The sequence below is a fragment of the Falco rusticolus genome, chromosome 13, assembly GCF_015220075.1.
Source record: "Falco rusticolus isolate bFalRus1 chromosome 13, bFalRus1.pri, whole genome shotgun sequence".
NCBI classification, from domain to species: Eukaryota; Metazoa; Chordata; class Aves; order Falconiformes; family Falconidae; genus Falco; species Falco rusticolus.
The window spans coordinates 12017355-12029401 of record NC_051199.1 but is presented as its reverse complement, the minus strand read 5'-3'; the positions used below and the strand labels follow the sequence as shown (position 1 = coordinate 12029401).

At 43.6% G+C, this 12047-nt stretch overlaps 1 protein-coding gene across 7 annotated transcripts in view; it reads right to left on the bottom strand.

The window, feature by feature from the left end:
* Positions 1 to 7407, bottom strand: part of AGFG1 (ArfGAP with FG repeats 1) — a 36744-nt gene extending 29337 nt beyond the window's left edge. For 2 of the 7 annotated variants that reach the window (XM_037406111.1, XM_037406112.1), the window contains exon 1: positions 7031 to 7312. In XM_037406111.1, the coding sequence (XP_037262008.1) occupies positions 7031 to 7197 (167 nt within the window). In that variant the 5' untranslated portion in view covers positions 7198 to 7312. Of the gene's footprint in view, positions 1 to 7030 lie in introns of all 7 variants that reach the window. The other 5 variants (XM_037406113.1, XM_037406110.1, XM_037406115.1 and 2 more) reach the window with 5 other exon arrangements.
* Between the last annotated feature and the right edge of the window lie 4640 nt (positions 7408 to 12047).

Genomic DNA, 12047 nt, shown 5'->3' with positions numbered 1-12047 from the left:
AAAAAAAAACACACATCTTCTTGGTCCATGCGTGTGAGTCACTACATTTCACAAAGCTATGCTGTAGAATTGTATATTAAGTGACAGAATAAAAAAAAAGTGGCATCCACCTGGATTTCACATAAATATACTCCATGTTCACATGACTATCACTGTCCCTTGCTTTTAACAGTAAAGTATAAAAGCGGTTCTGTCTACCCGAGTCTGTTCAACTTATTCCCCTCTTATTAATTAAGGAAGATGCACAGTTAGATAGTTGTAAACTATTTCATGACTATTTTAAAAGCTAGGGTCATTCACTAACACATTCACATGTTTTTCAGCACAGGTAGTGTATCTAAACTTTCACACCAGCTTCCGCTGGAAATCAGCTGTTACAGTAAGTATAATTTAAGTGCTATATTGTACCTGTGTTTGCAATTTAAAGGCACTGCGCAAGTTATTTCAGCAGTACCTCCTCTGCACTGATCTACTAGGGCTCTTCAAAGCATTTAGATCAGCAAACAGGTATCTTCAATTCTGTTAAGCAGCGATACTAAATGTCCTTAAAGCATAGAGAATATTTTGTTTAACCTAACTAGAGACTTCCTACATGCCTCTCTCTGCGGTGATGGCTGCTCTAGAGCTTTAAGGTCCAGGTTGTAAAGTTCCCTGACCTACACATTATATCCATGATGGGGGACAAGATGAATTCTCATTTCTTTTACATCCTCCTGCTAAAGGGGGAAGACATGCCCCATTCCTAAAGGTCAGATCACAACACAGAGGTGTCAGGTGTCTTGCATGATGAGAAAGAGCATGTTGCTGCATCGGTGGTCCAGGACAACTGGAAATCCTGAACATAACTTTAATAGCCAAAAATACAAAGGTAACTATCAAGCTGCAGTACTACACATACAACTATTTATGTTTATTTAACATGGCATGTCGTAGGGGGGAAGCCTATGAAAACCCTCCTCTTACGCTACAGCAGTGTAAGTCATCAGACTGCAACAAGGAATTTGAGACAGGAGGCTGCATTATAGAGCATAAAACCACAGCCCAGTACATATGCATTATCTTCTTTGATTCTATCATTAAAACACGTAAAGTCGTCATGTCCCCCCCCCCTTTTTTTTTTTTTAGGATTTCTAACTAGCACGAGCCACTTTCAATAACATTTTACCCATGAACTGACTAGAACCTCCCTAGAACAGAGCAGCTGTGGGATTTATGAAACAGAACTCAAGAACCAAGTACTACAGCTACTCTTACTTCAAAATTCTAAGTTATTTTATACCCTTCCTTACCTACAAGGATTACTTGATGACCCAAATGATTCACAAACAACTCATCTACATATGGGGGAAGCTTACTGGTAGGCAGCCAAGTACAATTATCCCTTATGTGGAATTAATAAACCTTCTTGTTCATAGGAAAAACTTATCTACCACTTGCTTTGTTTCTCTCCAGGTATGACAAGCATTTTGCACAGTTCTAATGCTTTACAGTATTCCCTATTTAACAGGAGACAATGGATTATAGTCCCTTAGTGTAAATTAATAATGCCTAAATTTAAACTGACCTTGGCCAAATATTTGCAAACTGCACCTGTGCAGTGGTACCAGTTACTCCCTTCTCTGCTACAGAGTGCCTGAGGAAGACAGCAAACAAATGCTACCTCAGCACTTAATCCAGATTGCAGCAACTATCTCCTAAAAGGCCCCTGGAAAAGATGACAGAGTAAAACTATTCTGCCATCTGCACTTACCTGGCACACCATAGCTAGAACATCCCACATGCAGATTCCACCCAACACTTCCAACTTCATGCTCAGCAATGGTTATTGCTGTGGAATAGCACTGTGACCAGAACTTTCAGCTATGACACTATTCTCCACTGACTCTCCATTGAATCAGTCCAAGCTTCCAGTCACACAGCCCATCACAGAGGCAGCTACAGAGAACATGAGATCTTTGTTCTTCAGAAAGCATTGTTGAAACTGGTGCTCGCACAAACAAAGGAAGCTTTAAGCCACTGACACAAGATTCTGAAGCCTGGCAATTGAAACATCAAACATTCAAAACACTGTCAATGAGCACTGAACATTTGTTATAACATAATTTAGTAGCGAATTATGGTTGAACTTGTGATTGTTGGCAGAGCAGCCACTCCTGCATTAGTCTCAAACTGATGTCAGCAAAGCTGTTTGCAAAGGCCAGGGCTGGGAGGGGAACAAAATTTAAAGAGTGGGCTCTGCCAGAATAGATGGTCACTTCCATGGGACAAACGGTGGGCAGATGGCTACTAATGTGCCCCTGTATCAGATTTAACATGATCTCAAGTGTAAGCCAGCAAAATCCGATCCCCTAAGAATCAGGAAGTTAATGAGGCAAGCCAAACGCCAAGCCATCATAGAGCACCCTACACTCCCAGGCATCTGGAAAACAAGCTTTAGAAAACCCAATGTCACAGCATTCGTTATTATTTCTATTAGCAAAAGAGAATATAAGCAGTACTGGACATTCCTGATACTTGCAGACCTCCCTGGAGACCCTCCACCACCTCACAAGCTCATTTATTTTTAACAGGAAAAGGCTCACATTTAGAAACACAGTCAAGGTGAATTTAACTTTTTTCTTAACACAAACATACATCCTTTCTGAACTGCATAGTATTTACTGTGATATAGACACTTCCTCTGCTCTCCACCCATGACACTGAAAGCAAGAAATACAGTCACATAGGAAATACCCTTATATATACACACACACACATATATATACATGCACATACATATAACACATAGCCATTTTTCCAAACGTGTGCCAAAGGAAAAAAGGGACTGGAAATTCATGCCAACGCAACCAGAATCACCTTCACTCTACCACCATTCAGACCATTTGCATTTCTGCAAAACTTCCTTTAGGGAAAGCGACAATAATTCACCACCATTGCACAAGATCTTTTTAGTTTGTAACTAGTATCTGCCATCAAGTCCCTTACCCAGGAAAAATTTTAAATCTAGAATTACAACAAGGAATATTATAGGCAGCCAACAGAAGGCCACGTGATCCAATAACTGTAAGAAATAGCATAAAAGGGTTTTAGTATCCCTGACAGTAACCATATGTTCTAAATAGTCATTGCTACTCCTTCCTGACACAAGCCAGAAGTGCAAACATCTGAACAGGAGACTTCCTCAGTAAGGTGGGAGGGAGTAAAGAGGACAGCAGTGAGAGGAAAGGTAGGAGTGTCCTAATTACCACATCAGCAGATATTTTTTAAAAAAGTCAATCAAATAAAAAAATTCTATAATACCAAACTGGACTCTCAGTCAAACAAATATTCTCCATTTAAGAATTTAAAAACATTATTTTTATGAAAGTTAGAGGCAGGCTGACTAGGAGTGGTATAGAAGTGCTTGAAAGCAAAGGCACACACAGACAGCTGAAAAGATAAGACAAAGGGAAGGATGCCACTGTCAGCAGGACACATGGTAGCATCCAGAAATACAGACATAGCTACCAACATAAACCTTCAAATCAAAGGACTTCCGTCAAACCAAAAGAATATCTCCGCCAACGTTTCCTGAGATGCGGTTTTGCTATAATAAAGAGAAGTCTTCTGGTTTTGTATTACTGTAATCCTTGACCTGAGAAGACTGCTCCCTCCCACTCTTGGAGATGATCATGTGTGTATTTCTACATATCCTATATTCTTGCCCAACACCATGAGTTGAAATAGACACAGCTTGCGTGATGCCAGCATGCTTTTTTTCCACATGAAGAGAATTTAAACACAGGGGACAAGTATAAGTATTTTAAGAGGAAGCCACTGTCCATACCACCACCCATGAACTTTCTCCTGCACGCACCATTTTGCACAACAAAACTTCTGCTCTGTTAAACCCAATCTGATGAGAAAACTTTAAACCTATGAATTACGAAAAAGGGCCTCATCTATGCTATTCATACTCTTAATTTGACAAGAATCACCTTCAACATTAAACTCAGAAACAGATTTTTTTAGCAAAGTCACTAGTTTTCTCATCAATTTTAGTAATACTTGAACAAGTCAGACCTATTTTTTGTCAATACTACGAAAACAATAGGTTTTTTAAAGCTAAATCTAGTAATAAATAGCATCATACTCTTTCTACACATAGAATCCTTAGTAGAAATTAAGGATGGATCCAGAATGAAGATTTTGGGGTTGAATAGACTGTCCTTGCCAGGACAATGAATAAACACTCCAGAAAACTTACAAAAAAACCCCAACCAACCAACAAGTTGGACTTCAGATTTAAAAAGTTTAGAGTTAACTATCTAGAACAACATGCCTGTCTAAGATGATACCAATTTTAGCAACCACTTTTAGTTAACTGGCAAACCTTTCTGAAGGAGACTTGTTAACACAGTAGTATTCTAATCTTGCATTGGGCACTTGATACTTTAAAAAAAACAAACTGGTCTACTTCACTCCAAGAACACTTCCTGTATCAGATTAGAAAAAAAATTATTAAAACAAGCAGCAATGCAAGTCATTCACAGACCATACAAGCAAGATGAAGTAGTAAAGGTTATTAAAGCCTCACAGTAAAAGCAAGTATTATTGAGGTAGAATGCAAACAGCCATTAAGAACTACAGAAGCAACAGTGCTTTTACACTTATTTGCCACTGTATAATTTCTACTCAAGTCAATTCCCTCCACAGTGGAATTCTACAGTGAAAAGCATTTGGAAAGAAGCTGTTTGAAGGACTATTCCGATAGAAGTGCTAAAAACAGTTTCTAGTTATGAAACAGACGTGACCTATCTCTATACCAAGTCTCATCACCAACAAAGGCATGCCACTGGCTAGTTACTAAGGCCTTAACCAATACATACAATCTTGCACACACAATTTACAAAAGCATTTCCAAGTCAACATGAAAGAATGAGCCCAAATTTATTTCAGAAGAAAGCTCTTAAGTCCTCTTAACAGTCCTTCACTTCAGCTTTAAGCGTAGGTGTTACTAGCTGTAACAACTAGAAATGTTGTTTGTGGTTTCTTTTTTATAGCAACACAAAAACACTGCATATTTAGAATGAAAGAGCTATTTGCATTTTATTAGAATGCCAACGCATGAACAACTTTTCTTCAGAAAAATTTTTCCTCTACCGATGGTAACATTCAAATGATTGCAAACTTCACAGCAACCAACAGCTGTCTCCTGCTTACTAGTTTTTTTCACTGCATGTACATCCTTTTGGTTACTGCAAACTGGACTACGGCCTTTAGTAGTCCATACCACCCAGCCAACAGATAAATGGAGCAAATCCTACTGAACCCACACTTAACATCTCAGCATCACTCACAACGTATTTGTCTACTAAGGTCAAGAAGTCTAATAAATACAGGAATATATTCTCCCAGAGCAGTTTTATCATGCTGTCAGTTTAACCAGTAAGAACATGTGCAACCATCAAATAAGCTCTGTGCAGTAGCTTAAAATAGTTTCACATGCCAGCACAAATAACAGTTTGTTAACAGAGTAAACAATAGCCAGAGCTGGCTGCTTAAGCAGCATGTATATGTCAAAAAATAGAGTCTCTTTTCAGTTCCACAAACTGAATGTATTTTCTGTATTTGCATCAAGCCTGTTCAAAAGCCCCACAAAGCAGAAGTAAGAAGGAAAAAAAAAACCCAAGACTAATTAGCTGTCCAGTAGTAAAAAAGGCAGTTAATTCAGCACAGAACTAACACGTTTGCTTTGTTTTGAATCTCAATGTAATTACCAACTTTGTTCTAAAACACCAGACCTTACTTGGAAGGCCTGTACAGAATACTTAGTCCTTCCTAGTAAGGAGGACAGAAATTAGTTCAGGCTCCTGAATGGCTTTTAAAAATTCAAACCCTTAAGGACAAACACAAAACTGTATCCTTTGACATACTATTTATTACTTACTTCAGCCACTCTTTGATTCCCCTTCATTCCATAAGCACAATGCCACAGAAACATGAACAAGCAAACAAATTCTGCTACGGAAACATGAACACTGAAGACAGTGGGGTGGTTCGTCGTCGTCCCCCCCCCCCGAGTGATGTGTATGTAACAAATTCAGAACTAACTGATCTCAACTCTGTTTCATAGACACTACATCGGCGGAGGAAGGGTGGAACAGGGAGTAGGGAGGCCCATGCAGGAATGAGGAACAGGAAAAAAGCAATCCACTTTATCAGAGCCAATCCCTTTCCAAGGTTTAAATATATAGTTTGTAGGAAGTAACAGATGTAAGAAAAAACCTTCCACTACTTTTCTGACCAAGTATATTAAACTATTAAGGCTAGAGTTTATCCTCTAAGCTGGAGTTCAAGCTGTCTTACAAACTACTAGCAAGCAGAATTTGATTCAGAAAAGGCTAGGCTGGTGATTCGGCTCAAAGTTAAAGTCAGCTTTTTAAACCTTAAAATCCGTGCTCACGATAGGACCAGTCTCCCCACGCCTTCACCACTGCCATGACAAGGCAAACCGTTGGTTTGCTCCCAGCAGCATTCTCCAGACACTTGTTCCACTCACCGCCCCTCCAGCGGTGGCGGGGGGCGCCGGGGGGTGCTCCCCTGTTCCTGCGCGTACCGCAGGCGGCCGCTCGCGCTCCTCCGTGAGGGAGACACCTCCGCAGGGCAGCGGCGGGACCGCCCGCGGGTGCCGCCGCCCGCGCACCCCCCGCCCGGCGACCGCCGCCCCCGAGCCGGGGGCTCCGACCGGCGCGTACCCCGGCGAGGCCTCCCCAGCGCCGTCCCTTCCCCCGCCCGGGACGGCCCCCGCCGCTCCGCTCCGACGTGGCCGAGCCAGCAGCCCGGCGCTGCCGTGCGGCGGGGAGGAAGGGCCGGCCCGAGGGGGACAGGGCCCCGCGTAGCGGTCCGCCCGCCGCCGCCGCCCCGGCACACGCGTCCCCCGGCGGCGAAGCGAGCCCGGCGGCCGGCCAGGGACGGAGGTGTCCGTTCCCCCCCCCCCCTCCCCGGGCCGGCTGGAGGGCCGGAGCCGCGGCCCCCCCGCTGCACTCACAGGATGCCGGAGCAGGAGGTGCACACGAAGCTGCCCACCGTCATGTCGGTGTAGGTGGGGCCGCGCTGGTCGCAGTCAAAGCACTTGCGGTTGGGCGGGAGGCTGCTCATCTCCCGCAGCAGCTTCAGGTGCTTCTCCTCCTGCTTCCGCTTGGCGCTCGCGGCCATGGCCCCGCCGGCGAGGGGACGGCACGGCACGGCGCCGGGCCCCGCTCACACCCCGACGGCGGCGGCGCTCCGGGGCCCGGCCGGCGGGAGAGGGGGCCGGGGAGGGAGGGAAGGAAGGGGCGGGGAGGGCAACCGGCGCCCGCCGAGGAACTGGGGCGGGAGCGCGGCCGCCGCTGACGCCGGCCGGCGGCACCGCGAGGGCGGGCGGGAGGGGGGCGGGCCGAGGGCCGCGGCGCGGAGGAGGCCGCCAGCGGCAGCGCCAGGCCCGGGGCGGCTGAATGACGAGCTCGGGCGGAACCTGCGCGACACCTTTATGAGATCAGAGAAGGAGATGGCGGCGGCGGAGCGGCGCAGCCCAGCGTGCTCGCCGGCGGCAGCGCCCCCTGTCGTTCGGGAGGACGCATCCCCCTACGGAGACCCCGGCCGGGGGGCGTGTCACCCGGCGTGACCCGGCGGGGCGGGGGGCTCGCTCACAGGAGCGGGGAGAGCTGCGACCCCCGAGGGAGCCCAGGGGGAGAATCCAAACGGAAAAAACTCAGTGTAGGGTCCGCGCCTTCCCCCCCGCCCCGGGGTGAGCGCGGGGCGCGGCCGTGGGGGGCTGCGGCCGTGGGGGGCCGCCCGTCAGACCCCGCGGTGAGGGCGGGCTAGGCCAGGCGGGGAGGGGACGGAGGGGTCAGTTCCGACCTCGCCCCCCCGCCCCAACGGTCCCTGAGGCCCTCGGAACTGCCCTCGGCGCCGCAGAGACTGAAAATCCAGTCAGGGCAGCCCGCGGGAGGCCGAGGCCATGGTGGGCCCGCAGGAGGCTAAGGGTCCCGCCAGTCCTCCTGAGCGGGGGCTGCCCCGGGGGGGCTGCCCGGGGGTCCCCGCTCCCGCCCTGGTGGCTGAGGTGCTTGGTGAGGGGCTCGGTGAGGCTTGGCAGTGCCATTGCCACCAGGCCGCGGGACTGGTGAGGAGAATGTTGTTACGGGTCTCTGCTCCTTTTTGTTACAGAGATGGAAAGCGCACAGGTTCCTTTGGAATTTGTCCCCGCCTGGACGGTTTCCCCATCAAAGGCACGAGAACAGAGCCCGCAGTCACTGTGTATCTGCTGATATCCTTGAGGAACCCTTGGTTCTGGCTTGAACTCAAATCTGGCACTGACCTACAGAATACATGTTTGTTCCTTACAAAGGTGCCTGAAGGAATGTTTTTCAACAGCATGCAAAATCAATGAAAAAATTAAAAAAAAAATCAATGTACTTTATAAGTAGGTGATTTGATTTGCAAAGCTGCCAGGCAACACTACGCCTGATTAAAATTTTTTAAGGTTTAATGGTTCCCAGTGCCACATACTTAGCATCACGTTTTGCACCTCTGACATCAGCGCATATGTTTGCTCTAACTTTTGTAGGGGCAAGATCTGATCTGGTGTATTTTCCTCATAGTTTTAGTTAAAAACAATCTAGGACTAGGTGTTCAGCATCAGTAATTTGGCATTCCTCCTCTGATTTCTCTGGACGTGCTGATCAACCAGTCCCAAATCTTAAACCCGGAGTATAATGCACTGGTCTCAAGTCTTCCTAATATGGATGGCAGGAGCTGTTCATAGGGAAAAACAGGCATCACTAAATCATCACAATAATCACAAAATCAGAATAATAATAATAATCACAAAGGCTTAAATAGAATTCTTAAAAGTAAACATGAAATATCTGCAGTCTTATAAAGACCTCATTCTCACTGTTTCCTCTAACTTTTCAGCGCACTCTGAAATGCTGATATTCTCATTATTCAGGAGGTTTCAATTTTTTGCCTTCTACAAAGCGTGCTAACATTGGAGATTTGCCAATGACTTAAATGACCGAAAGCAGATGACCTAGATTTAGGGGAAAAAAAGTTTAAAGGTTAAAAAACAAGGGTTTTTTTTTCCTGGAAAATACTTTGGGGAGTAATCATTGGCCACAACACCTGCTGTAGCGGAGAGTTGCTACAATCAGTTGGGTTCTGTTTCAATGAGAGTCAAAGGTGCTTTGTAACTGAAACATGAATGTCCAACTTCAACTGCTTTGTGTCACAAATGTACTTATATGAATGTCACATGAGAACAGTTGTTAATAAAAATGATACCATTGTCGCTGTCGTCATTAAACAGTGGAACTGAGCTTCCAGGGAAAATCCTAGTACTGTTTTAAGTCAATCACAAAGGTCAACAGGAGTCTTTGGGATTTCACATTACACTGGAGCAGGCTCTAATTTGTTTCATGGAGAAGCGTTCTGACGTTATCCATGGTAAGCGCCAAGATGGGCTTATGCTAATAGATCAATGACCTTTATTAACATTAATTTGGTTTAGAAATCACTTCTACAAAATACCAAGCTTCTCCATTCTGTATCTGACAAAGCCAATTTACCCCAGGAAACTACATAATGAGACTTCAGAGGGTTGTGGAGATATATCCTTTTACAAATATCCATAAGCTTTGTGGGACTGGGGTTCTTCTAGAGACTGTGAGCACATCTGCTCCAAGTCTTGGGTTCCTACAATCAAAAATCTAAATCTTACAATCTTGTTTCCCGTAGGAACCAGTGCTCGAGAAATACAGCTACTTATGTATAAATGTATATGTATTACACTGTTGACATACATAGGTCTGAAAAATGGCTTCACCTGTTTCACCTCCCCACAAGCAATAATATAGCTTCCATGCCCTCCTTTTCTTTTTTCTTTTTTTTTTTTTTGCTCACAGCTAGCATTAATTTCCTGAAAGCAGATGGCTTGTGTTTTCTCTAAATTACTAAGGGAAAAACATCCACAAATAATACACATTGATAAAAACTCTACTGTTCAGCTCTACTCTTTTGTTTTCTTTTTCCTCGTATATTTTTCTGTTTCTCTCCTAGGACCTGAATTTCCATTCCTACAGGTTCTCTGTCCAAATTTGTTCATCATTCTCTCCTCCTAATGACCAGACTTTTGTGGTTGGAAATATACTGGCCAGCTGTTTATTCCAAAGTGCTTAATCCCTGCTGCACCTGCTACAGCTTTTAGCATTAAAATCAATTTCTTAACAAGAGGTAAAACAATGATTTCTTATGCTTGCAGCATTTCTCTACATAAAAAACAGAACTTAAAAGTTAGCCCAGTCATAAGTAACGATATCTGAAAGACGCTGCTTCAGTAAACCATTAAATATGGGCTAATAGAATATGAATTATAATATACAGTCATATAATCTAGGAGACTTATTGTCAGGATCAAAAAAACCAAGAGTCTAAGAATGTACATTTGGGAGATGAATAAGACATTCTCTGTTTGTCACTAGGATTGAGGTCAATAATATCCATTTAAAAGCAATTAACCCAGGAGGCTAAGTGACGTGGAAATTATCATGCTGAAAGACTAATGGGCTATTAAATCCATCTTGCTTTGCTGCTGATGGGCATACAAAATTAATCCTGGGATTAGGTCTATCAGATCTGTCATAAACCGCTACTGCAATATTTGTATATGAAGGGTTTTCTGAAAATAATAAGAAAGAACATAGCAAGTGTATCTGGCAAGAATGTTTGCCGACATGTTCTATTAAATATTCAGTCAGCTGAGCATAAAATAGTGTGTCTGTGCTTGGCCTTATTTAAGCAGCAGCTTTTTGTTAATGGATAGATACATTTTAGTAAGAGATCAAAACAAGATAAAGTCATAGTAAGGTTTATATAAATTACTATTAGTTGTTGACAGTTATTTAAATCTAGACAATCTAACTGCAGGAAATGTTCAGATAAATATGATTGAATTAAAAAATTGTTTTTATTTGAAATGCCATTTCCCTTTGACATTTCCCACCCACTGCTATGACATCAACATAGTAAAGAGGTAAATGATTGATAGCCCTGCCTTTACCTGTAACAGCTGCTCATAGGAAACAGACCTCACAATGAAGAGTAAGGCACGGTAACAGCAGCTTGTTGTTTTTTCTTTTTTTATTTATTTTGTAATGCACAAGTTAGAGGTCTTTATGTTTTTTTAATGTTATGTTTTGTTAGCGTGACATACACCTAATTAATTTTGAGTAATGTAAAGTAGGAAGTGATTTTCAACCACCACAGCAATGAAAGCCTGAGATTCAAAGCAGAAGTGCTGGCTTGGAGAATGACAAAAAGGAGGCTGAAGGTATGGGGTGAGAGACACAAAAACAAAAGCTGGAAGAAGAGTGAGAAGTATCAAAAAACCCAAAAAACATAGACAGAAAAAGCAATACTTTAGAATCCTCCTTCAACACTTTATGACCTGTCTACTAGATCTTTATTGATAGAACAGCTTTTACAGTTTCCAGGTGGGACACTGAAGTTGTGTAGAGACGGGTGTCAGGCACTAGTACCAAGACACATACTCTCCTTGCTGCAGAGTAAACTTGAATTTTCCTACTAATCTGAACAAACCGGGTGGGTTTGAAGAAGAGGACCATAAAGATGTAGAATGCCTTTCCAAAGTTAACACAACAGATCAACATAAAAGGTGGTTAAAAAACCCTAAGTGTCTTTCCTCTTAGCTTGGTGTTCTGCTCGGTGAAAATTGCAAAGAATGAAAGTTCCATTGTAAATGATAATTTAAATGAGCTTCTTGCAGACATTAATTTTTCTAAATTCTTTGAGGGAAAAATTTTAATTGAAAGTAATTGAATCAGTGACATCCTAAAGTTAGTGCTGTTAAAATATGGTTCCTTTTGTCTGAATTAAATCTGTTACCTTGTAGTTCAGTTGAATCTACCTGAAGTTTTTCAGTGGGAAGGAGTGAGATTTCCCGGACGTAGCACTAGCTCTCCTGTTCACCTACCTTGCCTCAGTTTCTCAACTTAACTAAACTTTTAACA